Source organism: Panthera uncia, chromosome A2, assembly GCF_023721935.1.
Source record: "Panthera uncia isolate 11264 chromosome A2, Puncia_PCG_1.0, whole genome shotgun sequence".
In the NCBI taxonomy this organism is placed as follows: Eukaryota; Metazoa; Chordata; class Mammalia; order Carnivora; family Felidae; genus Panthera; species Panthera uncia.
In genome coordinates, this window is record NC_064816.1 from 94185526 (window position 1) to 94212138 (window position 26613).

The following is a 26613-nucleotide window of genomic DNA, read 5'->3' on the forward strand; positions in this document are numbered from 1 at the left end:
CAAAGCATAAAGGTTCTAATGGAAACTGACTTAATTTATTTCTAGCCTTCTTGATTTCCTCTGGGTCATCCATAGCTGCCAGGGTGCTTGCATGTCTGAAAATGGATTATTTTGCCCTGAAATATGGCTAGGTATAGTATTTGAGGTTCAAAATCTTTTTCTTTTAGTATTATGAAGACATTTTACGTTGTATTTTAATATCTACAGTTGGTAAAGAGAATTTTAATATTAATCTGATTTGTAGTCTGGTTTTCTGTCTTGGATTTTTCCCCCTCTTAATTTTATTTTTGAAATTTTTATCAGGCTATAACTAGGTCTGTGTTTGTTTGTTTGGTGTAGTTCTACTTGGGAGTCAGTCTGAACACTTGAGTTTGAGAAATTTTTCTATTATTATTTTATTATTTTCTTTATTTATTTTTCATTGTCTTGGTTTTCTCTTCTCAAACCAGGATTAAATGGGGATTAGATATCTTGGCCGTATTGTCTAACATCTTCTTTCTGTCATCTCCATCTGTTTACGTTTTTGTTAATATATTCTAAGAGTTTTCTCAATTTTATCAACCATATTACCAATTTATTTGTAAGCCATGGCCCTTTTTTATCTGTTCTGACCCATTCTCTATTTCCTTTTTCTACTTAAAGTTTGTCCTCTCTTATCCAACCTTGAGAATTATTCACCTTGCTACTTGAGATCTTCATGTGGCTTTCAAATTTAATTAAGTTTCATGTGGCACATCAAATGTAATATGTTCAAATTATTATCCTTTGTACCATTCTCTGTCTCCTCCAAAAAAACAATCATGTGATCTCTACTTGGCTAATTCTGTCTTGTCAGTTCTCAGCTCAAAAGTCACTTTTTCAGTAAATGAGTTCTTCTTGTATTAAGCTTTTTATGTTGTCCAAGTCAGTTTCTATCACATTACCATATTTTCTACATAGTATTCATCAAGTAATCCTCTGATGATCCACTCTTCCTAGTATTGCCTCTCTCGTTCAGTCCTCCACCTCATTGTCTCCTGACTAGCCTTGATGATTAGAGTATAAAGAAAGTAGTGATGTGTGACTTCTGAGGGTATGGTATAAAAGGCATACCTATACCTTCTGCCTTGGATTTCTGGATCACCAGCTCTGGAGAAATCCAGCTACCATATCAGACAGCCTTCTGGAGAGGTTCACACAAGGAAGAATTTAGGCCTGTTAACAGCCAGCACCAAGTTGCCAGCCATGTGAGAGGGGCACCTTGGAATGAGATCCCTACCCTCAGTAAAGCCTTCAGGTGACTGCAGCCCCAGTCAACATTAGATTGAATTTAGTGAGAAGCTCCAAGCAGAACTGCCCAGTCGAGCATCTCCTGAATTCTTGGCTCAGAGAAACTAGGAAAGATAAACCATCTGTAAGTTTTGGGATAATTTATGTCAGAGAAGATATAAATTAGAACAAAAGAGAGGACATCATTACAGACCTCACATATAAGGATTAGTCAATATTATGAAGAACTCTATGCTGATAACTACAACTTAGAATAGTTAAGTTCTTTGAAGACAATACTATCAGAAAGTACCAAAGCTCACTCAAGAAAAAATAGTGTGTGTATGGGTGTGTTTGTACACATGAAGATGAATTCAGAGTTAAAGCTTTCCAGTAAAGAAAATTCCGGTTCCAGTTTGTTTCATTGGTGAATCTCACCAAACATTAGAGAGAGAAATAACATGAATTCTATACAAATTCTTCCAGAACGTAGAAGAGGGGACACATCTCAGCTATATTTATGAGGCCAGCATTACCATTTAAGTGAGAAAAAGACATTTAAAATAAAAATTATTACTGCCAATATTTTTCATGAATGTAGATACTAAAGTCCTTAATAAAATTTTAACAGGTTAAAGTCAGAAATATACAAAAAGGATAATACATTATGGCTAAGAGACATTTTTGGGGGGGAGGGGAATCATGTTTGATTTAATGTTTGAAATTCAACCTATGGAATTTTCCATACTGATAGAAAAATGGAGAATAATCATATACTCATTTCAGTAGATGTAGGCCACAGAAAACTCTCAGGAAATTTGAAACATAAGGGAATTTCCTCATAGTAATAAATAGCATTTATGTAAAACCTATAGTTAATATCATACTTAATGATGGGAGACAAATGCTTTCTCTTTAGTATAAGAACAATTTTTTTTTAATTTTTTTTAACGTTTATTTATTTTATTTTTGAGACAGAGAGAGGCAGCATGAACAGGGAAGGGTCAGAGAGAGGGAGACACAGAATCTGAAACTGGCTCCAGGCTCTGAGCTGTCAGCACAGAGCCCGACGCAGGACTCGAACTCACGGACTGCGACATCATGACCTGAGCCGAAGTCAGCAGCTTAACTGACTGAGCCACCCAAGCGCCCCTAGTATAAGAACAATTTAAGAGTGTCCACTTTCACCACTTCTATTCAGCATTGTGCTATGGGTCATAGCTAGGTCACTGAGGCAACAGTAAGAAATGGCAAACATTTTTGATTGAAAAGGGAGAAGTAAAACCCTTTATTCATAGACAACATGTTCATCTCTGTAGAAAATACCAAGGAATCTATGAAGGATGCTGCTAATAAGTGAGTCAAACAAGATTACAGGGAATAGGTTGATGTACACAAATCAGTTCTGTTCTGTATACTAGCAACAACAACAAAAAATGAAAATTCAGATTACAGCCAACTTTTGTGGGGTGCCTGGGTGGCTCAGTTGGTTAAACCTCCAACACTTGTTTTCAGCTCAGGTCATTATCTCATGGTTTTGTGAGTTCAAGCCTGATTTGGGACTCTGCACTGACAGCACAGAGCCTGTTTGGGATTCTTTCTCTCTCCCTCTCTCTCTGCTCCTCCCCCACTCACACTGTCTCTGTCTCTCTCAAAATAAATAAACTGAAAAAAAAACCCAACTTTTATGATAGCATCAAAACATGAAATATTTAATACCTGACATGATATGTTGATGACTTCAACAAAATGTTTCTGAGAGAAAATAAAGACAACCTCAATGAATGAATCAATAGACCATGTTCATGGATCAGAATACTCAGTGTTGTTAAAATTTCAATGTTTTCCAAATCTGCATACTAAGCACAATCTTAGTGAAAATCTCCATAAGATTTTTTGTAGAAATTAATATTTTTGACAAAGAACAAATTTGGAGAACTTTCGCTGCCTCAAAGCTACACTAATCACAGCAGTCTTGTGTAGGCATAAGGATAGAAATATAGATTAATGGAACAGAAACGAGAGTTCCAACATATACATGCATAGACACAAACAATTGAGTTTTGACAAATGTACCAAAGTAATTCAGTGGGGGAAATTATAGTCTTTTCAACAAATGGTGCTGGGACAATTGAATAACCACATTTATAAAAAACAAAAACACTTGACCTTTGCCCCACAGCATATACAAAAATTAATTCAAGATCGTAGATCTAAGTGCAACAGCTAAAACTATAAAATTTCTAGACAACAGGCAAAAAATCTTTATGACCTTGGGTTAATCAAAGATCTGTTAAGACACAAAAGCAAAAAATAGAAAAGAAAGACATGATAAATTAAACTACATCAAAATTTAAAACATTTGTTCAAAAAATACCATTAAGAAAATGAAAAAGCAAGCCAAAGACAATATTTGCAACAACAATTATCTGATAAAGGGCTCTTATTTAGAAGATATGAAGAACTTTTATAATTCAATAAGATGATATATAGCCCTATTAAAAATGTGCAAATCAATTAAAGAGACACTTTACCAAGGAAGATCTACAGTTAGACACATGAAATACTGCTCAACATCATTAATCATTGGGGAAATGCAAATTAAATCCAGAATGAGGTGCTACTACACACCCACTAGTATGGCTGAAATTTAAAAGACTGATAATACTATGCATTGACAAGGATGTGGAGCAGATTTAACATTCATTCATTGCCAGCAGGAATGCAAAATAGCACAGCCACTTTGCAGAACAGTTTGGCAGGTTCTTATAAAGCTAAGCTTGTACTTACCATACCAGCCAGCAATTCTATTCTTAGCTATGTATTCAAGAACAATAAAAACATATATCTACCCAAACGACTCATACTTACATGTTCATAGGAGCCTTGTTCATAAGAGCTAGAAACAACTCAAATGTCCTTTAACTGATAAAGGATATACAAATTGTATTGTATTCCTGTGTAATGAAATATTACTTTGCAATACAAAGAAACAAATTACCAATATATTCAACATAATATTTGACTGACAGAGCTATTATATTGACCAAAAGAAGGCAGACATTTAAGAGGGAATATTTTTGAGGCAATGAAATTGTGCTATACTGTGGTTATTGTATTTGTGACACAGCTGTGTGTGTGTGTGTGTGTGTGTGTGTGTGTGTGTGTGTATTTGTGAAAACTCATACAAAATAAATTTGGTGACTTTTATTATATGTAAATTTGACTTCAATAAAACAGATTTTTTTAAACGTATGCTAACAGTTCTGATTAATTTAAAAAGCACCATGCTAACTAAGTATGTTGATGGTGATGGTGATTTGGAAAGGAGGACAGTGTCTACTTAGGAAAGGCAAATGCAATCAAACCGAACTTCCTCAGCAGTGCGTATGTGTTATTGTGCTGTATACTTTTATGTAAAAAAAACATTTTATTATTAATTTTTTACCAGAAAAAAAAATCTATATTAAGTTCTTGTCTGGACCCTTTTCCTTATTCAGTCATGGATTTGCGATATAATTTTAAGAACCCTTTTTTGGGGGTCTCCAGCTTTAAGTGGGACCTTTCGAATCTTGTGTACTATTATGTAAATGACTTAGTGTACCTATTCTTGTAAAACATATTGCCTCAAAATTTTGTGACTTGAAACAACACAGTTTCTGGGATCTATTTCCTAGTTTTTTCCTGAGAGCCTCCCTACAGGGATGCCTCCCAACATGGAGACTGAATTTCCCAGAGGAAGTGACCCAAGACAGTACCCAAGATGGAATCTGTCATCTTTTTATAACTTAATATCCAAAGGGACATTCCATTAGTTTTGTATTTTGTTTGATAAAAGTGAGTTAACAAGTCCCTCTTATACTCAAGGGGAGAGAATTACACAAGACTCGAACATCAGGAGCCAGAGATCACTTGGATCCATCTCGGAGGCTGCCTGTTACGTAGTGATCAATAACTGGTTGGATGGATGGATGGACGGACAGACTAATTAACGTTATACCACAATAAAATGTATTTGTTTAATGTTGCATACCCTATCTTCAGAAGAACCCTGAAACATTTGAGATTATTTAGGAAAGACTGACCAGGATAGTGAAAGGTCTAAACACTGTTTCCTTCTATATATAAAAATTAAAGATTCTGCCAACTTTTGCCTAAAACAGAAAATTTTAAGAAGACATAGTAACAATTGCAAAGCATTTGAAAGAGTGGACTCTAGGAAAAGACTTAGGTATTCTTTTTACTGCAGACAGCCATCCTAGTACTGGAGGACAGCAGTTATAGGAAATTGATGTTACAGGAGAGTGTGCTTCAGTATGAGAAATTTCTAATAATACATGGTGTATTTGTTTTTCAGGGCCATTTACGTTAAACTTTAAATGTTTTCTTCCAGGTACTGCTATATGATCAATAACTATGCATTCATCATGCTTTATCCCTAGCGTATGTTTTTTTTGTTTTTGTTTTTTTTGCTTTAAAAATTTTTTTTTAATGTTTATTTTATTTTTGAGAGAGACAGAGCACAAGCAGGGGAGGGGCAGAGAGAGAGAGAGAGAGAGAGAGAGAGAGAGAGAGATACAGAATCTGAAGCAGGCTCCAGGCTCTGAGCTGTCAGCACAGAGCCCGACGTGGGGCATGAACCCACGAACTGTGAGATCATGACCTAAGCCGAAGTCAGACACTTAACTGACTGAACCACCCAGGCACCCCTAGCATATGTTTTTAATGACTTTTTGACACTGAGCCATATGGCACTTTGGAGGTGAGGATTTTGGAGGAATTGTAGTCACACATAATAAAAAATGAATTAATCTGAAGGTCTTAAATATTGCCCTGTCCATTTTGGAAAGGTTAGAACACTCAAAAGAAAAATATAAATGAATGATGAGGTTTTTAAATAAATATGCACTTGATATTTTGGATTCATACCTGGACATGTAATTTCTTTTTTGTTTACTTGAGAGAGAGAGAGAGAGAGCAGGGAGAGGGACAGAAGGAAATAATTTTTTTTAATGTTTTTATTTTTTTTTATTTTTGGGAGAGAGAGAGACAGAGAAACAGAGCATGAGCAGGGGAGGGGCAGAGGGAAAGGGAAACACAGAATCCAAAGCAGGCAGGCTCCAGGCTCTGAGCTGTCAGCACAGAGCCCGATATGGGTCCTGAACTCATGAGCCATGAGATTATGACCTGAACCCGAGGCAGATGTTTAACTTACTGAGCCCCTGAGGCACCCCTGAGTAAGAGAGAATCTTAAGCAGGCTCTGTGCTGAGCACAGAGCCTGAAGCAGGACTTGATCCCACGACCGTGGGATCATGGCCTGAGCTGAAATCAAGAGTTGACTCTCAACCAACTAAGCTACCCGGGTGCCCTCACGCCCCACCGCCTTTTTTTTTTTTTTTACTGTTATTTGTTTAATGTTTTTATATTGTGAAAATAAGGCATACTTGTCCAAAAAAAAAAAAAAAAATCAAGCAGTACTGAGTAGGTAAAGGTAAAAGTCTACTGTTTTCCTTGCCTGAGACCACCTCCCCACCTACACATACACACACACTCTCACACATGGATCCAATTCCCCAAAGAAATCACTATTAACAGTTTGGTGTATGTCATTCCAGATATTTCAGATACATGTACATTCTTACACATGTGGGATTATAATATCCTTATTGCTTTCCAATTTTGTCCTGTTGGATGAAGCTAAAAACTGGATTCTTTTATCATTCAGCTCCTATTTTTAGATTTATTATTTAGATAAAATAATCATTAATTTACCACTTTAAAAAGATAAGCAGGGGAGACTGGGTGACTCAGTCAGTTAAGCATCAGACTTCAGCTCAGGTCATGATCTCATGATTCGTGGGTTTGAGCCCCGCATCAGGCTCTGCACTGACAGCTCATAGCCTGGAGCCTGCTTCAGATTCTGTGTCTCCCTCTCTTTGCTTCTCCCCCACTCATGCTTTGTATCTGTCTTTCAAAAATAAATAAACATCAAATAAATTCTTAAATAATAAAACAATAAAAAGGTAAGCAAATTTAGTGCACTCATATTCTTAGCTACTTCCTATTCTTTCTGCCTTTCCTTTTTTGCTATATAATTTCTTATAACATTTACATTCTATTCTAGGACCAATATTCTCTGAGTTGTTTACCTTAGTTTGTATGTATGTATGTAATTATTTATTTATTTTTATATATGTTAGTTAACATATAGCGTACTATTGGTTTCAGGAGTAGAATTTAGTGACTTGTTGCTTGCATATAACACCCAGTGCTCAGCCCAACAAGTGCTCTCCTTAATGCCCATCACCCATGTAGCCCATCTTCCCACTCACCTCCCCTCCATTAGCCCTCAGTTTGTTCCTTATATGGAAGAGTCTATTATGGTTTGCCTCCCTATTTTTATCTTATTTTATTTTTCCTTCCTTTCCCCAATGTTTATCTGTTTTTTTTCTTAAATTCCACATATGAGTAAAATCATACTGTATTTGTCCTTCTCTGATTGACTTATTTCACTTAGCATATTACACCCTAGTTCTATCCACATTGTTGCAAATGGCAAGATTTCATTCTTTTTGATGACTGAGTAGTATTCCATGGTGTATGTATACCTCATCTTCTTTATCTGTTTGTCAGTCGATGGACATTTAGGCTCTTTCCATAGTTTGGCTATTGTTGATAATGCTGCTTTAAACATTGTGGTGCGTATGCCCCTTTGAATCAGCATTTTATATCCTTTAGAGTAGTGCAATGGACATGTAATTTCTAAATATGAAAACTAAAAGAAAATCTTTACTTAATTGGTATATCTGAGATTTCCATTTGAAATGCATTAAATCTTGAAATGTTTTGCTTCATTCACATCATTTTAAGATGAGGTTTTTGTTGCCATTATAGCACAAAGAGAAATTGAGAGTGTCACTTTTTCTCAGAGTCTTGATTTTATAATTGTGCATAACGGAGTGTCATTTGTAATGGAGGGCAGTGAGGGCACCACCATGTTCATGGGAATTCTCAGTTCTTGTAGATTTTGTGTTTAAATTATTACTCCCTTGCAGTCAGACAAGAAGAGCAGCTACTATGTATCTGGGACCATAGATATTATAACTTCTAAATTATATGTATGTGTGTGTGTGTGTGTGTATAATGTATAATATATAATTATAATATATAATATAAATATAATATAATATGTATTATAAATGTATATCTATAAATATAATATATACTATAAATACACTATAATATATATTATAAATGCATATCTATAAATATATTTTGTAAATGTGTATATACATATAAATATATGTTTGTGTGTGTGTGTGTGTATATATATATATATATATATATATATATATATATATATATATGTATGTAGTCAACAACCACTGGTGATAGAAAGAAGATTAAAAACAGTGGAGATTTCAGGACACCTGGGTGGCTCAGTTGGTTGAGTGTCTAACTTCGGCTCAGGTCATGATCACTCAGGTCATGATCTCCCAGGTCATGAGTTCAAACCCCACATTTGGTTCTGTGCTGACAGCTTGGAGCCTGGAGCCTGCTTCAGGTTCTATGTCTTCTCTTTCTCTGCCCTTCCCCTGCTCACATTCTGTCTCTCTCTCTCTCAAAAATAAATAAACATAAATAAATAAACAAACAAACATTTAAAACAAATTAAAAAAAAGAGTGGAGATATCAAAAAATTGTTTTAAAGGGGACTTTGGCTTAATGAGACATTTTCTGATGCCAATTTTTACAGATTAACACTTAAAATATTTTATTTATTTTTTTTTTAATTTTTTTTTAACGTTTATTTATTTTTGAGACAGAGAGAGACAGAGCATGAACGGGGGAGGGTCAGAGAGAGGGAGACACAGAATCCGAAACAGGCTCCAGGCTCCGAGCTGTCAGCACAGAGCCCGACGCGGGGCTCGAACTCACGGACCGCGAGATCATGACTCGAACTCACGGACCGCGAGATCATGACCTGAGCCGAAGTCCGCCGCTTAACCGACTGAGCCACCCAGGCGCCCCTTAAAATATTTTATTTTAAATTGTTGTATGTGTAAATATTTAAGCCTGAAACATCAAAGCTAACTTTAAAATAGAGAAACGTCACTTTTAGAACATATTTAAGTTTATACCTATTACATAGTGTATAGTCCTTGAAGTAGCATGGGTTAGGCAATGTTTTTTGTTTTTGTTTTTGTTTTTTTTTTAAGAATTCAACTACTTTTGAAATTCAACTACTATATTGAAATATAGTGGCAGAAAAAAGTTTTTATAATTAGAACTTGGTTAGATAGAACATTCATTTCAAGAAGTAATGCTTACACTTAAGTTTAAATATTTCAGATCTAGATATTTAAAGGCTAGCTTTTTAAAAAATATATATAATTTATTGTCAAGTTAGCTAATGTACAGTGTATACAGTGTGCTCTAGGCTTCGGGGGTAGATTCCCGGGATTCATCACTTACATACAAGACCCCGTGCTCATCCCAACAAGTGCCCTCCTCAATGCCCATCACCCATTTTCCCCTCTCCCAGCGCCCCCCCAGTCAACCCTCAGTTTGTTCTTTGTATTTAAGAGTCTCTTATGGGGGTGCCTGGGTGGCTCAGTCAGTTAAGCTCCGACTTCAGCTCAGGTCACGATCTCGCGGTCCATGAGTTCAAGCCCCGCGTCGGGCTCTGTGCTGATGGCTCAGAGCCTGGAGCCTGTTTCAGATTCTGTGTCTCCCTCTCTCTCTGCCCCTCCCCTGTTCATGCTCTGTCTCTCTCTGTCTCAAAAATAAATAAAACGTTTAAAAAAAAAAAAAAGAGTCTCTTATGGTTTGCCTCCCTCTCTGTTTGAAACTATTTTTTCTCCTTCCCTTTACCCCATGGTATTCTGGTAAGTTTCTCAAGTTCCACATATGAGTGAAAACATATGAAGGAGTGTTGATTCGTAGGGGCACATGTACCCCAATGTTTATAGTAGCACTTTCAACAATAACCAAATTATGAAAAGAGCCCAAATGTCCATCAACTGATGAATGGATAAAGAAGATGTGGTCTATATATACAGTGCAATACTACTTGGCAATGAGAAAGAATGAAATCCTGCCATTTGCAGCAACTTGGATGGAACTGGAGGGTATTGTGCTAAGTGAAATAAGTCAGTCAGAGAAAGGTCTAGCTTTTTTTTTTTTTTTTTTTTGACGTTTATTTATTTTTGAGAGAGAGAGAGAAAGGTAGAGTGTGAGCAGGCAGGGGCAGAGACAGAGGGAGACACAGAAACCGAAGCAGGCTCTAGGATCTGAGCTGTCAACACAGAGCCCGACGAAGGGCTTAAACTCACAAACTGTAAGATCATGACCTGAGCCAAAGTCTGGTGCTTAACTAACTAAGCCACACAGGTGCCCCTGAGCAAGGTCTAGCTTTTAAGAGCAAACATTTTCCTAGATGAATTAAAAAAAATGTTAATGTTAAATCAAAAGTATTATTATATTAATCCAAATCCCAATATAGAAAGGAGAAATACGTAAGAGTATCCAAGTACAAAAAGAGTCAAAACCTTGGTTGTGTAGGACTTTTGCCTCTAGATAGTAACACAAATCTTAGTGAAAACAATTAAGTCAAGTATTTTCAAAGCTGTCAAGTTCAGAGTAAGGCCATAAAATGTGATCAAACAAAAAAATGAGACATTTTCTACAAAAATGTTTAAAAGTATCATGTGACCTTGTGATCCAAGACTCCAGTATAATGAGAAGAGATGTTATGGATCTACTTTTCTTGTTTTTAAAATACATCTTGTAGGTTTTTGTTGTGTGCAAAATAAATATTTGTTAAAAATCTTAATGAAAGAATTGATTATATGAAAACTAATAACTATATCCTATTATGGCTTTTCATTTTACCGACTTGCTTCATTCTACGTGAAAAATTTTTAAGTTTTGACATCAGTTAAGTGCTATTTTTGACTAGTATATCACTTTTATTGGAATAACATGTCTGAAAAACAAGACACTCACAACTCATCAGTTTTCAACATAACCTCTCACATCATTTACACTGAACATGTAGGATCTTTATGATTTCAATTCAGCAAATTGTAAATGCAATTTTATAGTTGTTTAGTTTTTGTTTGACAGCTCACCAGAGAATTCAATAAACTAATCAGATGAAACCTGTGTAATCTCGTCATCTGAACTCTAAGGGACAGTGCATGAACATGGCTTGGTCTGATAATAGATGAAAAGAAAAAGGAAACCTGATTTATCTGTCTTTACCTCTTGTATCTCAGCCTGAGGGGGAGAGGGGGCAGTTCTTACTAAAATAATTCACATCAAAACAAGATGATTGTTTGAAACACCAGATAAAAGCCATGCTGAACACATAAATCCTAATTCTATATTTTAGTTTTAGCCTTTATTTGTCAATTATAACCTTAGTAAATACCCAACTTTTAATTTAAATATCCATTACAGTTTGGCTTCCGTTATCTCATGCTTTATAGCTAAAAATAAAAAGACCAAACATTTAATAACATATAGAAAGGTAATTTGAATGTTAAGCAAAGTAAACAAATTTAGATAGTAACAAGAAAAAATACAGATGATTTAACTGGATGATTTGACTACATGCCTGTCATTTCAGTTGGAGACAATATCTAAAATATAAACCAAAACTGGGTAAATATCAGTTGATTTGGTCACATGTTTAGAGGGACTGATTGTTGCTGACTTTATTAATTGTTACATTTTCGAAGACTGAAAAATTTCAATTTAAAGTGAGCATATAATGTATACTTTTATATTTCAGTGGTAACTGAAATTAAGTTTCTCAGAACACACTTTAGTGCAGATATTTTATCTTTACTGTGGTTGATTCTCAAAAAACTACTCTGTTTTCAAATCTAGTGTGATTCAAATAAGAGGTAACTGGGACAGGGTGCACGGATAGTACTTTTAAAGGTGTTCAACTCTATCTAGCTATTAATACATTATCCAGGTAAAAACAACAGTAAACATTTGTTAAATACTCTCTAGGCACTAGGTCCTTAGTTAATCTTTTTATATGTATTACATAATATTTGAGTTACATTCATTTTATTACAATATGGGAACAGAGGATTAGAAATGTTAATACATTCAAGGTCACAGAGCTGGTCATACTGTCATGTTTATGGCTTAGTGAATTTGTCCTGTCAAAACCTTTTCTCCCTTTTACAGACACTTTTAACCCCTAAACTATCACAGCATATCTATAGTGCAAACTCATAATTAAAATAATAACCTTACTTTAAAATTTGCATCTTCTGCCCAATTCTACATGTGCTATATTGTACACACACAGATACAGGAGTCCATATTTATAAAGACACCTTAAAAACGGACCAGATATTTGAGAACATATAGAAAGGTAATTTGAATGTTACACATTTTCCAAGTGGGAGATTTTATCACTTTCCTCAGAATAGTAATAGTGCCTAACATCCTTTCATGTCTGTACCACATTTTTAAAAAAAGTTTATTTATTGGGCGGCCTGGGTGGCTCAGTTTGTTAAGTGACCAACTTCAGCTCAGGTCATAACCCAGGGGTTCAAGCCCCTCATCGGGCTCTGTGCTGACAGCTCAGAGCCTAAGCCTACTTTGGATTCTCTCTCTCTCTCTCTCTCTCTCTCTTTCTCTCTCTCTCTGTTTCTCTCTCTGCCCCTCCCCTGCTCATGCTCTGTCTCTCTCAAAAGTAAATAAAACTTTAAAAAACATTTACTTTGAGAGGGAGAGAGAGAGAGCCTGGGGAGGGGCAGAGAGCAAAGAAGAGAGAGAATCCCAAGCAGGATCCGTGCTGTCATCTAGGAATTCCATGCAGGGCTCTGACTCACAAAATGTGAGATCATGACCTGAGCCAAAACCAAGAGTTGGATGTTTAACTGACTGAGCCACCCAAGCGCCCCTATACCATCTATTATTCTTTTATTGCTCCTTTAGACACATGGAGTAGATGCCAGTTATCACATGAGGGAAAAATCAGGCATGCAGATTAGTTTAGTTCCACTTCTGGGTGCTTTCGCTCTGCACCATACTTATCAAGATGACATTCTTCTACTGCATATATGAATTATAAATTATACTAGATTATAAGGTTTTAAAGATGTGTGTAGCTAAGTGCTATAATGCTACCCCAAATAGCTGCCTGAATGAAGACATGTACTTTAATATAACACTTTAAAAAGTGTATTTCATGAGATGGATTGTCTATTTTATGTACAATTACAAATCACTTTTATTTTTTCAGACTGTAAAGTAATTTTGAATACAGACTAATATTGGGAAAATAGTGAATAATGTTAAATTGTAGGGCAAATTCAGAAAGCCATGCTGTGATTTGAGCAACTATGCCTTCTTGTTTAAAATGCTGGTTTCTTATGTAGTATGGAACGATTCTTATTTACTCTGAAACGTTGATTATACACATATTTGGGGGGGAGGTTTTTTGTTTTTTTTGTTTTAGTTTTAGTATCACAAGTAATTCCAGGTTGGAATTAGAGATCATGTTTTGAGGACAGGAAAAAGCTTGCACATTGTATTGGAATTTTGATTTATTATATAATTATATAATTTAATATATATGATATACTCTAATATTGTAATTTGGGCCTTAAAAATAATTTTCTACTTTAAAATTTCTCACCAATGACTCCTTCATTCACCTCTAGAACCATCAGCACTGGTTCCAACTCATTGGCAAGTGAACCAAATCTTATCTGTTTCTCTCCCTGAATTGTGATCAGAGTAATTTTAAATACTTGCCTTGCAGAGGAAATAAACTCCTGCATTCTTAGGGAAAACTGTTCAACTGAAAGATCTGACAATGTAATTTTCAAATGAGTTTAAAGAGTTGATGACTTAAGTGAATGTGAATTCTTATTTACCTTTTACTTTGAGCTTGGCTACTATTCTCCATTAATAGTGTTTGGTACATTAATTGCTTCCTTCAAGCTCCTGTCAGCTTTCTAGTAGGTAAGTGATACTCCCTCAAACCCCACTTTGGTATGCATTTGAAGAAACATAAAGGGTCAATCTAGGTTTTCCTAAATCTATCATTTGAGGATATGAGTTTATTAATTGCTTTATGTTTATATATCATTTCTGACTTTTAACCAAAAATATAATGAATTCAAGATAGTCATTATATGTCTAGATTAGTTAGGCATATTAGAGACTTTATGTACCTTCCATCATAGAAACTGAATATCTCCAAAAGAAAGAAAGAAAGAAAGAAAGAAAGAAAGAAAGAAAGAAGAAATAAAAATGTCTTCATAGTGGGTATGATCTTATATATAGAAAAATTCTAAGGAATCTCTAAAAATCTATGATTAATAAGTGAGTTTAGCAAAGTCACAAAATACAAGGCCAAAATTCAAAAATCAATTTTATCTCCATTCTAGAAACAATCAGAAACAAATTTAAAAATCCATACCACTTACAATAACTTGAAAAAGCATGAATAGAGGTAGATTTAACAAACCATAGCCACAACCTTACACTGAGCACTGGAGCGTATTACTGAAAGAAAGTAAAGAAAACCTAAATAAATACAGACATGCACCATCTTCATGGATCAGCTCAATATTAGGATTTCAGTTTTCCACAAATGGATCTATAGATTCAAAGCAATCCCAAATCAAACATCAGTGGGCTTTTAAAAGAAATTGATAAGCTGACTATAACATTTATATTAAAATGCAGATAACTTATAAGAGTAGTCAAAATAATTTGGGAAAAGATACACAGAGTTGGAAAATTCACACCACCTAGTTTCAAGATTTACTATACAGTAATCGAGGCAGTGTGGTATTGGCACAAGGATAAATACACCAATAGAATAGATTGGAAAAGTCCAAAAATCAGCCCACAGGTATATAGTCAACCGATTTTCAACAAATGTGCTGAAGTAATTCAGTGGCAGTATTGAATAGTTTTTTTCAACAAATGGTGTTAAAACAGCTGGTTATCTATTTGGAAAATAATGAAACTCTACCTTTATCAAATATCATGCATGGAAATTAATTTGAAAGATAATAAAGATGTAAGATAAAATCAGAACATTAACACTTCTAGAAGAAAAATAGGAAAAATCTTAGCTATCTTAAATGAGGCAAAGATTTCTGAGGAAACAAAAGGGACAAATCTTTTAAAAAATGATAAATTGGACTTCCTTGAAAGACACAATTAAGAAAATTAAGAGGTAAACCACAGATTGGGAGAAGATAATAAATCAGACAGACAGATATACATGCATTATTTGTATGTATCTATGTGTATTTTGTTATTTAGAGTATAGATAGATGAGGATATGCATCCAGAATATATAAAGAACCATTACAGCTCAATAGTAAAAAGCCAGACAACCAGTTTTTTTTTTTTTAATTGGCAAAAGATTTGAAAAGGTATTTCACTGGAAAAGATATATGAATGGTCAATAAGTGCATGAAAAGATACATTATAATTGGTCATCAAAGCATTGGAAATTAAAACCATTATAAGGTTTAAAGTGTAAGGTTAAAAGACGAAACTAAGTGTTGATGAGGAGGTAAAGCAACTGTAATTTTCATGCTTTGCTAGTAGGAATATAAAATGGTGCCACGACTTCAAAAACGCATTTAGCTATTTCTTTAAAAGCTGAGCATATACTACCATACAACATTAATTCCACTATTAGTTATTTGTCTAAGGGAAATGAAAATCCATGTCCCCACAAAGGTTTGCACACACACAAATGTTTACAGTAACTTTGCCCATAATATCCAAAATGTAACTCAACTATCCATCAATAGAATAGGTAAGCCAAATGTAGTACATCTGGTACCAGGAATAATAAAAAGGAATGAATTACTGATACTTGAAACAGCATGGATAAGTCTCCAAAACATTATGGGGAGCCAAAGAAGTGAGACACTCTGTGATTCTATTTTTATGAAACTATAGAAAAAACAAATCTAATATGGGCCCAGGGTGAGGAGGATTTACCAGAAAAGGAAATGGGATATTTTAGGTTGATAGACATTTTCTATATCTTTGTTGATGTGGTGATTACAGTTTTATACATTAGTCAGACTTATCAAATTGCACATTTAAAATAGATGTATTTTATTATATGTAAATTATAGGATGAATAAGGATGGAAATTAGAGAAGTTACAAATTCTACTTATAGTTGATCCCCTAGGAAAAAAAGTCAAGTGATAAATGAGCACCTGAGCAAGATTTCAGAATCCTGTTTGAAACTACATAAAAATACTGCTATGAAGACAATTACTAACATCTAAGTATAAAAATTTTGACTTTTAGTGCATTTGTACAGAGAATGGTGGTATATTTCATTTAAACTTATGGTCAAACATAGCAATCTATTGTAATCAGAGGAAAGCATCAGTTCTAAGTATAGAAACAAGATTAAACAGACACATCCAAAATAATGAAATTAAATGATATCTAGAAACTAAATCTAAATCATGTGTACTACTCATATATTTTTAGAAAAATAGCCATATATTAGTGTGAAAAGATGTAAAGAAGTGAATATTAATTTGTTGAGCCAGACACATAGTATTGATAAGGATGTATCATAAGTAACTGTAGCTTGCGATAAGTAAATGACTTCCCTTCTTTTTACTTTATACTTTTTTTCTTACAGTAATTAATATGAACAGATATTTCCCTTGTCCCTTTATTTCTTGAAACCACACCCTTCCTCATTGCGCCTCTTTCTCCAAAAGTGAATTTTTAAATTTATCACCTCTCCTTTAGTTTTTCTTTTCTTTCCCCTTCTTTTTTGTATCTCCAAAGTTATAGTAACTTAGCAAAAGTTAATGCCCCTCTTCACTTACCCACCTAAGGCTTATTTTTGAAGCAGTTTTTGCATTGTAAAGAGGACAGTATTGTGGAAATGATTCTCAAGTCCAATTGTATGGGAAATTATGAGTTTGCTTCCGCTTTGTAGGGCATCAAAAATGTATGAAGTACTGTAGAATGGATTACATCTCTTTGTCTTCTCCCAAAGTAATTTGTTTATTGTCCTTTACCTTTCCCCTTTCTTTTCCTTTGGGCTGTGTCTGGAGTAACCTGTTCAGTTGCTCAGCGAACCTCCCCTTCCCGCCCAGGCATACCATTTAGAGTGTGTTGTGATATTATGTTCTTGAGCCTTGATGGACCATGATGAACTATCAAGCTTAGTTACTTTTTCTTAGCGCTCCTTTCTGCCTGGAGAGTCTTACTGTATTAGTCTCCTTTCACCTTCCTACAGATTTGTTATTGGGCGAGAAAAGCCAGGACAAGTGAGTGAGGTTGCCCAGTTGATAAGCCAGACGCTGGAACAAGAAAGGCGCCAGAGAGAGCTGCTGGAACAGCACTATGCCCAGTACGACGCCGATGATGATGAGGTAAGCGGCGCTTGCAAACATCCTTCCTGCCTTTCTTCCCACCGTGTTCCTACTTTACAAAACTCTTTTCCCGGAAAAAGTAGGATAGGTTCTTTGCAGTTCCTCAAGGAGAACGTGTCTACATTCAACTCCACAGAAAATAAACATTACTTACATTTGTTATTAACTGATGAATCAAGTAACGGTATCCCATTTACAGCATGAAGACTTTGGAGTCAAGGAAGTCCTTTTTGTGCTATTAAAAGAAATTCACTGAAACAAAAAAGAGCGAAAAAACCAAGATGCGAATGGTAGCTGTCTTTATTGTTGGAATTTGGTGATGTTCTCTCTCTGCTTTGTATTTTTTTGATTTCCCCCCCAATTTTCTACAGTGAGTGTAATGCTTTTTGAAAAAAAATGAGTAAACATTTTGATTGAAAAAAGACACATGCATACATACACAAACATACACAGGAAAGTACTCAAAAATGCTGAGTGTTTTCAGGTTTCTTTTTTCCAGGAGAAGAAAGGTCTTTGGATCTGCTCACTGTGATTTGTGCTAACATAATGCAGAACAAAGCCTTTCCACCAGCATATATTCCTTAGAGTAGATACATATTGGAATAATTTTGCATCCTGCTCTCTGTAAAAGATCAAGTAAATGAATAGAAGCTAACCCCCAAGTGAAAATGGCTCTCTGGAACCCTTGTGCGTTATAATGTAATGCAGATGCTGGTCTATTTCTAATGTAAATGCCAAATGTACATTGATATAATGGGACAACATGCTTTATTATAAACATGTTTAAACATGCATGTGTTTCATATTGGCATGTCAAAAAAAATCCATCAATAATTTAATCATAGTATTTCATACTCCATAAACATAGTAAATATTCAGGTAAAACATATATTATTTATACCAGCTGATGTAAGGACAGTGCAACTTCTTATATTCAACCTCTGCTCATCTGAATGTATTCTTTTTCCAGACCTTTTTTTTGTTTTTGGTTTCTAGCCAGGACATAGTGAAGATTAATAAACAGACATTGAAATTTTACGTATTTTTAGTCTGGAATGTTTTAACCCAAATGTATATTAGTTTTTTATATGATTGTAATTTAATGAGGATGTATTCTCCATTTATTATAGTAGAAAAGTAAAAGTGGTGCATCAGTTAACTTTTGACCAAAGGATAAACATTACAAAGTCTTCATGTGAATGAATTAGTCTCTTCGAATCTTATATAGTTGATTTAACTTTTCACTTTCAGAGTGCATTTGAAATGGCAAGTATTTTTTTTATTCTGCGATATTACATATGAAAATGTTATTTTGGATTTAAAAATTAAAAAGCAAAAAACCAATTTTGTCAGATATTTAAATTTTCATCTTACCTATTAGTCTTCAGTTCTCTGTGCTAGTGTTTTGTGTTTTATCAGAGACACTGATTTGGTTTGGCTGCAAGCCTGTTTTAGGATTATAGAATCATTCTCTGCAGGTTTGGTTTTTACCTGCTCATTCTGCTAGAAAGAATTTGGAGGTGAGGTTCGGGGCAGTTCTGATGACATCAAGTGGGGGAAGACGAGGAAGCCAGGCTTCCCAGGCTGTGGGCTTCAGTATCTTTGGCTTTAAGAGATTGGGCTAAAATTCTGAATTCTTTCTAGCTTTTAATAGTCCATGAATCTGTGAAATAAAACATCAAGTCTAACAAGGAAAGAGGTAAAATAAGATAGCTCTTTAAGGCTCTCCTAGTGAAAATTTTAGATCATGTGCTACATATTACATACTTCCAGTTATTTTGAGGATCTGATTCCATTCAGCCCCAAAAGTTTTCAACTCAGGCCCCTAAAGCTGTTTGTTTGATGTTAGATTTTCTCCAATTTGAGTAAATGCAAAATGAGTATTTGTTACTCAACTTTTATACCTAAGAGCACATCATAAAGATTTTTTTGTTTGCCTAGTTTTTTTTTTTAAAGAAAGCAAAGTTGATTGTCACCTGAGCAGGTATTTTTCAGGACTAAGGAAGGTAAATAAATATTCAGTGCCTGGCACTTTGCAAGGTGCATTTCCCTGCATGATTTCATATAATCTTTTCAACACACAGAAGAGACTTTTTTTTCTAAAAATGAGGCAAACAAAGTAAATGAGGCTTTTTCTAGTCATACAGCCAGTAGTTGGCAGATTTAGTATGGGAATAGAGTCTTCCTGTCTCCAAAGTTGGGACTTTTTACAACACTTTGCTGTTTTTGAATGGAGTGGGCTGATGGGTCTGTCTTTGTTCAGGCACACACAGAATAACTGGGGAACAAGAGATGTTGGAAAGAGGATTCCTGTTTCGAGTGATGGAGTTTCTTGTAATACTTAGGTTATGTGATTCTTTATTCCGTATTTCTAATAATAGGGGAATCAAGTGCTTGGAGAATTAATCTTATTCTAGGTAGATAATCCCTAAGTATCCTGTGAAGACAGGACTTTAGAGAAGAATAATTGAGTATATGATTTTGTTTTTTAAATTAGAGTTTAGCTCTAGGTTAAACTTTTTCTTTTGTCTTCAAGTTGTAGAAATAGAAATCAGATGCTTGCTACTATGTTATTCCAAGTAACCTTCACTTTACTGAAAAGGTCAAGGAGTCTTTTTCTTTGTCTCTTTCTCATGCTCCTCTCTGACTTATAATTCTCCCTTTCTTGTGTGTTGCCAAAACATGCTCAGTTAAAACCAACTGTTAATTTTCTGTGCATAGGAGAAATGAAGCTGTACAAATAATGAAAATCCACTCTTGCATAAATATTTTATCTCCTTGATTTAATTTTTTTACTAATACTACCAAATAGTGTTAAATCAATTTAAGTGGTATGTCCCTATTTTTTATTTACTCTCTCCCTCTTTGTTAATGAAAAGTAAAATGGCCAACAGACATAATGAAGGTGAGAAGAACCAATATTGGTTATCCAGTGGGTAAATGGTCCTTGAATAACTGAGTTAATTTTATATGTAATTGAACAATGTATAGATTTACACATCATTGTTAATTCTGAATTGTGTAATCAATCACTTGGCTTCTCACTTTTCTTATCATTTATGGAATCATCTTGTGATTTCAAAGTTAGAATCATTTTTATTTCACAATATCCCCTGTGACATTCCCTGGGCCAGCCAGGAAAACCTCTAATTAAATGCAGGACGACCGAGTTCATCCAACTAATTTCCAGAGCCAGCGCTTAGATCAGCATTGTCTACTGAAGGATAGATAGCTTCTGGTTTGGGTCAAATCATCCAAGGTTGATTCTAACTTGGAACTTGTCACATTGACAGAGGGGAGTTGCTTGCTTGAATTGCCTATAGGGAAAACATTGCAATATATCTCACATATATATGTGAGAAATATATCCCGAAATTGTAAAAGTACAGTAGTTCTCTATCAAAACCATATTTAGGATTAAGAATACCTCATCATGTATAGTGTGTGCTTGCATATAGCTGTTTTAATGCTTTAGGAAATTATAAGTGGTAATTCAGAATTCAAAATTTATAGATAATTCCAAAACTTTATTGAAATCTCTGCTCTTTATGATTTTTTCCCGAATATTTAAACCAGAAGAGTTTAAGCAAACAACCAAATCAATTTTAATTTACATTCCTGTTTCTGTTTACTCTCTGTTAAACATTGTGATGAAAAAAATAAATAAATAAAAAGGGCTCTGCCCAAAGCCTGAAGAGCAAAGGGCAGGATCCTATAAAGAAGAGGAAGATTAAATCTGAATAATTGAAATATAGATCTGAATATATCTGTAATTAGCAACTGCATTTCTGAATAATAGAATTATTGTTCATTTCTTTTTCTTTCTTTCTTTCTTTCTTTCTTTCTTTCTTTCTTTAACAATCTGGAAGGTAACGATGGAGGATTTCAGTAAGCCCCTCACACAGTCAGCACTATCCCACGAAATTCTGGGGGTATGGTAAATTTTTCAACTAGATTTTAATTTTCAATAACAAATTTAATCTCCTGTCATACTCCACAACTGTCAATGTCTAGCCTTTCAATGGTGGGATGATGTAATTTTGATATATGTTTTGTGTAACATGGGTCATGTATGTAAATTGTAGGTAGATGTTCCTATCCAAGATCACTATGCAATGTGAAATACAGTTGGGCTCAGACTAGAAATGAAGTATGAACTGGTGCTGTACCACTTTTTTGAATTAAGAAATACATATGGTCGTTCACATTCAAATAAACTATTTTACATGCACTTTGCAATTATATGATTATTTTGGTTTGCTTCTTTAAATATACTCTTAAAATATTACGTTTATTACATTTTAAAATCTTAGATTATAGGTGTTATTTCAGAGTCTCTTCGGGCAGTAGTTTATAACAAGGTTAATCATCACTCTAGAAACCGAGGCTCCTTCTCTTAAAGCATAATTTAATCTCATTTCCATAATTTTTTTCATTACTGGAATTAATATCATTATAACTATATCATGAGAACAGTAGTTTAGTTTTTAGAATCTTTTAAAGTACTGAATATGATTTAGAGCAGCTGCCTACATGGATATGCATTTTTATTGCTTGTGTTAACATTAATAACATTAATAATTAGAGACAGAAATATAGTAGAAGCTATGGTTTGCATAAGTGTTGAATGATTTATAAGAATATAATTTTTAGGTGAAAAGTATTACAGGGATAACATTAAATTTGACTCCTGCTGTTTGCTGTTCCTGGTTGGAAACAGCTTATGTTGTGTGAAAAAGAGATTGCAATTACTATGGATGGCCTTTTAATAATGTGGATTGAGTTTATACTGTTCTTAATGTTGAGAACCTATGAGTGGGGGGCATTCTCTCAGTTCTCAAACGTTTGTGTTATAGCAGGCACCAGAACTTCAGTGTTTTTTCTGTCCTTTATCATTAGGCTGCTCTCTTTAATAGGGAAAAAGCCTTCTTTAATTTTTGTTGTCAACTGTTTTAGAACACTGTGGCTGAATTGCAAGGAGTGTCTGGCAACTGCAATAACAATAACAACTATTTCCTTAAGGTTTGTTTTTTTTGGTGGAAAATAATGCTTATCTGTACTTTTCTGCTTCCTGTGTGAAATTAAATATTCTATGTGTCTTATTAACTAGTTGTGTGCTCAGAACTCTAGAGCCGTGTGTTTTCTATGTTGAATGATAGTTGGAGAAATTATCATTTGAAAAATAATATTTAATTCTGAAATATAGCACATATTACAGGTACAGGTTCTGCAAGTTGGACTCAATCCTTAACGTTTAACCATGGATGTTTTTAACCCTTAACACTTTAAGTATTTTGTAATTTATATTAAAGGGGAAGAAAAAGATACCCAACAACAAGGCTGTATATAATGTTTATACAATACAGTGTTTTTAAATCCAATGTTGTTATTTTAGAAAATAATCTTTGGATACAGAGTTTTTAATTTTTCAAAAAACTAAATGCACAGTATCTTTAAATTATACAAGTACTTATTTGCATGATTTACACAGTGGACATAGGAAAATGTCTAAAAACGTATTACACTTCAAGTGACAAAATAATTCTCACTATCTTTAGCTGCTAGTAACAGAAATGGGAGAGCTTAAAAAATGGAAGTCAAGTATGTTTAAAGTGGAGATTGGATTATGGTGATAAGAGGAGCCTGAAGAATAGGAGAAATATAAGACCTTTTTAACAACTTGTTTATAGACTCCAATTTGGATCTTTAAAACCATTAAATTTAATTATACCCTTTAGTTTGTGATCCCCAAATCTACAGTACTGGTCGTTGTCATTGAAACCTAGAATCATAAGATGCTTAGACAACATTTAGATGAAGATTGTATCCATGCTTGATCTAGCCTAAGCAGTGTAAACGTATACACACACACACACACACACACACACACACACACACACACCATCTCCTGGAGTTAGACATCCTCCTATACTTGAAAGATCTTCTTTAGAAATATATTCTTTGTATGTGAAAAAATTATTATTTATAGTATTGAGCACAGACAGGAAGATGGATAGTGTCAAGGGAAGACAGAGGTTAAAATAGAAACCTTTGCCTAAATATTGTCATCTTTTTTGTAGCTTATTTTCTTTATTTTATCATAATGCAAGTGATTTGAATATCTTCATGTTATTTTCTTTCCAACTGTCACATTGTGATGATATTTATTCATGAATGAGTTACAAAATACTAAATAAACTCTATCAAATTTTCTATGCCATTAAATTCCTCTGAGAATATAGGCTTTGTACATCCTAGAAATCATGCTAGAACAATTCTATAGTACAATGACGAACAGGCTTTGCAGTGTTAGAGATGTCACAGAAATAACAGGAATGACAATATTTTTCCAACTTTAAGAATATTTGTAAGTTGAATATCATTTTATACCAAAAAGTTATAGAATATAAAAAGGCACCACTGGAGATGGGCCTTATCAGCCTTACTGTCCAGTGGGCCCGAGGGATCCTGTGGCTTCGCCATGCCTCTGCTCCTTCTCTCTTCTCTTCCTGGAATGCCATTCCCTGCACTCATTCTTGGTTGCCCTTGTATGCCCGGTGATCCTGTTCACTTTTCAGGGCTCAGTTTAGGTTTCATGTGTCTTCTCTACAAAGCCTTCTTAGACTATCTCAGCTGGTCTGGGGCCCCTTTTCTGTATGAGTCAATAGTACTGCACATCTCTCTCTACCATTATTTACCCATAAATATCCCCCACTGGTTTATAATCTCTTCAGTGACAGGTTTCAGTAGCTCGTTGATTTTTAATACATACCAGCCTGAGCCTAGCGCTGGGCAGATTAGAAGAAGCCAAGAAATTGAACTGAATTGAATCACTCAAAGGACGTTAAGATGAAAATTGGAGAATAGAGTTAAATGAGGAGAATAAAATTTAGTTAGGAGCATAATCTGAAATAAGGAGGCAAGACTGGCATAGAGTACATGGGAAAAGGATTGTCAAACCTGGCAAGACTAGAGATTAGAGATAGGGACTGAGGAATAATCTGTACTTGTCCTTTGGTATTTGGGATTTAGCACCTTTCTGTGGGATTTTACCTCCACATTTTAATTATTTTGAAAGAACGTGAATTTGCAAGAAGACCTTGTCTCTATCACACTGCACCAAAATTGTTTGCACATAAAACCAGAAAAAAAATGAATATACATACTTCATTCCTTGAAAATCTTTGGACTTCAGCAATAAGAATTTGGTCACTCACATTGACATGACTTCTTTTTAGTCATAACTGCATAAACATACAATAGAAACAGAGTAGTTGAAATGGCCTAAGTGATATCAAGATCAATATTGCATAGATAGCCATCTTCTCTTATTTTGCCCAATAGCCATCAATCATAGAAATCTCTTTTCTTCAGCAGTAAGAACTAAATGGTGACCTGACCAAAGACCAGTGTTTCGAAGCAGCTTTATTATGGATTTTAGTAGGTCTGATAAGTATTACATTTATTTTAAACTGATACTGATGTTTGTAAGGGTAGTGGTAAAAACTCTTAATGGATCTGAAATTCCAGGTCTTTCTTAAAGAGATTAAAAAATTATCTTATTGACATAAAATTGACAGAGTAAAATGTGGATGGATCTTTAGTATATAATTTGACTTTTTATCATTATATATTCATATTTCATATATTAACGTCATTGTTAATGAGGGATAATTTATATACAATAAAATGCACCAATTGTAAATGTATTTATGTAGATAGACAGTTTCATGAATAACCACCACTACAATCAAGATACAGAACATTTTCATGACCTCAAATAATTTTCTTATAGAACTTTGCAGTTACTCTCAGCCCAAACCAAATATCTATCTGTTTTCTAACATTATAGATTAATTTTGTCAATCCTAGAATGTCATTTGAACAGAATCATAAAGTACACACTTCTCAATATCTGGCTTCTTTCACTTTCATAATGTTATATTTATTGTAAGTATTCTGCATATTATGATGAGACTGTAATTGATACTGCTTTGAGTTACAGTAGACAAAGCCCAGGGCCTACCCAAAGTGGGATGTCCAATTGGAAACCCCCATCGTGAAGCTTGAGTCCCATGGGCTACACTACTATATAAGATGAAAATAAAATCTAAACTCCACTATGTGAGAAACTGCCTTGTTAAACCTTGGTTTTGGATAGAAGGGAAGAAAAATTTTTCCTGAGACATGTTGATCACAGCAACCTGAATTTATGCTACCTTTAAGAGAAAAAAAATACCCTTTATCGAGTATTCATCTTCAATCAAAGCCTAAATGTTAAAGTTTCCAAAAAATGAGCTTACAGTTTCAAAGTACAAATCACCATGAGTAACAGACAACAAAAGAGGGTGGGTGCAGGGAGGAAGTAAAAAGGGAAGGGAGAAAAAAGGAGAAAGGAAAAAAAAGATAAGATCCCAATTATTTTATCAATTATACCAAACTGGAACTGGTGTCTCCGGTCCTGTATAACTTCTTCCAGAGGACAAAAATGAAAGTAGAACAACTCTGATACTAGGAATATAGTAAAACCTTGAGAGTGTGAGATGTATGAGGTAATGAGGTCTAACCTTGGTACCAAACCATATGATGATGATAAAGAAGACTTACAGGCCTATCCTATTCATAAAACAATGCAAAAAGAAAAAGCCTAAATAAGATATTAACAAATCGTATCCAAGAACATTTAAAAGAGAGATTATGGTGACATAGAGTTTAGCCAGTAATGCAAGTATGGTTTCATATTTGAACATCAGTCACTACTTGCATTTGACATCGTACTAGAAGGCAAGAAGTAAAAGAAATATATTGGAAAAAAAAGAAATATATTGGAGAAGAAAAAATAAAACTTTTTTTTAAGTTTTATTTATTTTTTGAGAGAGAGAGAGAGAGAGAGAGAGAGACAGTGTGAGTGGGGGAGGGGGAGAGAGCGAGGGAGACAGAGAAT

At 34.4% G+C, this 26613-nt stretch overlaps 1 protein-coding gene across 7 annotated transcripts in view; it reads left to right on the plus strand.

Moving 5' to 3' along the window:
- The window catches only part of PPP1R9A (protein phosphatase 1 regulatory subunit 9A), a 325410-nt gene that overhangs the window by 203713 nt on the left and 95084 nt on the right, over positions 1-26613 (plus strand). For all 7 annotated transcript variants that reach the window (XM_049641477.1, XM_049641478.1, XM_049641476.1 and 4 more), the window contains exon 6: positions 17534-17669. In XM_049641477.1, coding sequence (XP_049497434.1) covers positions 17534-17669 — 136 coding nt within the window. The remainder of the gene's footprint in view (positions 1-17533; positions 17670-26613) is intronic.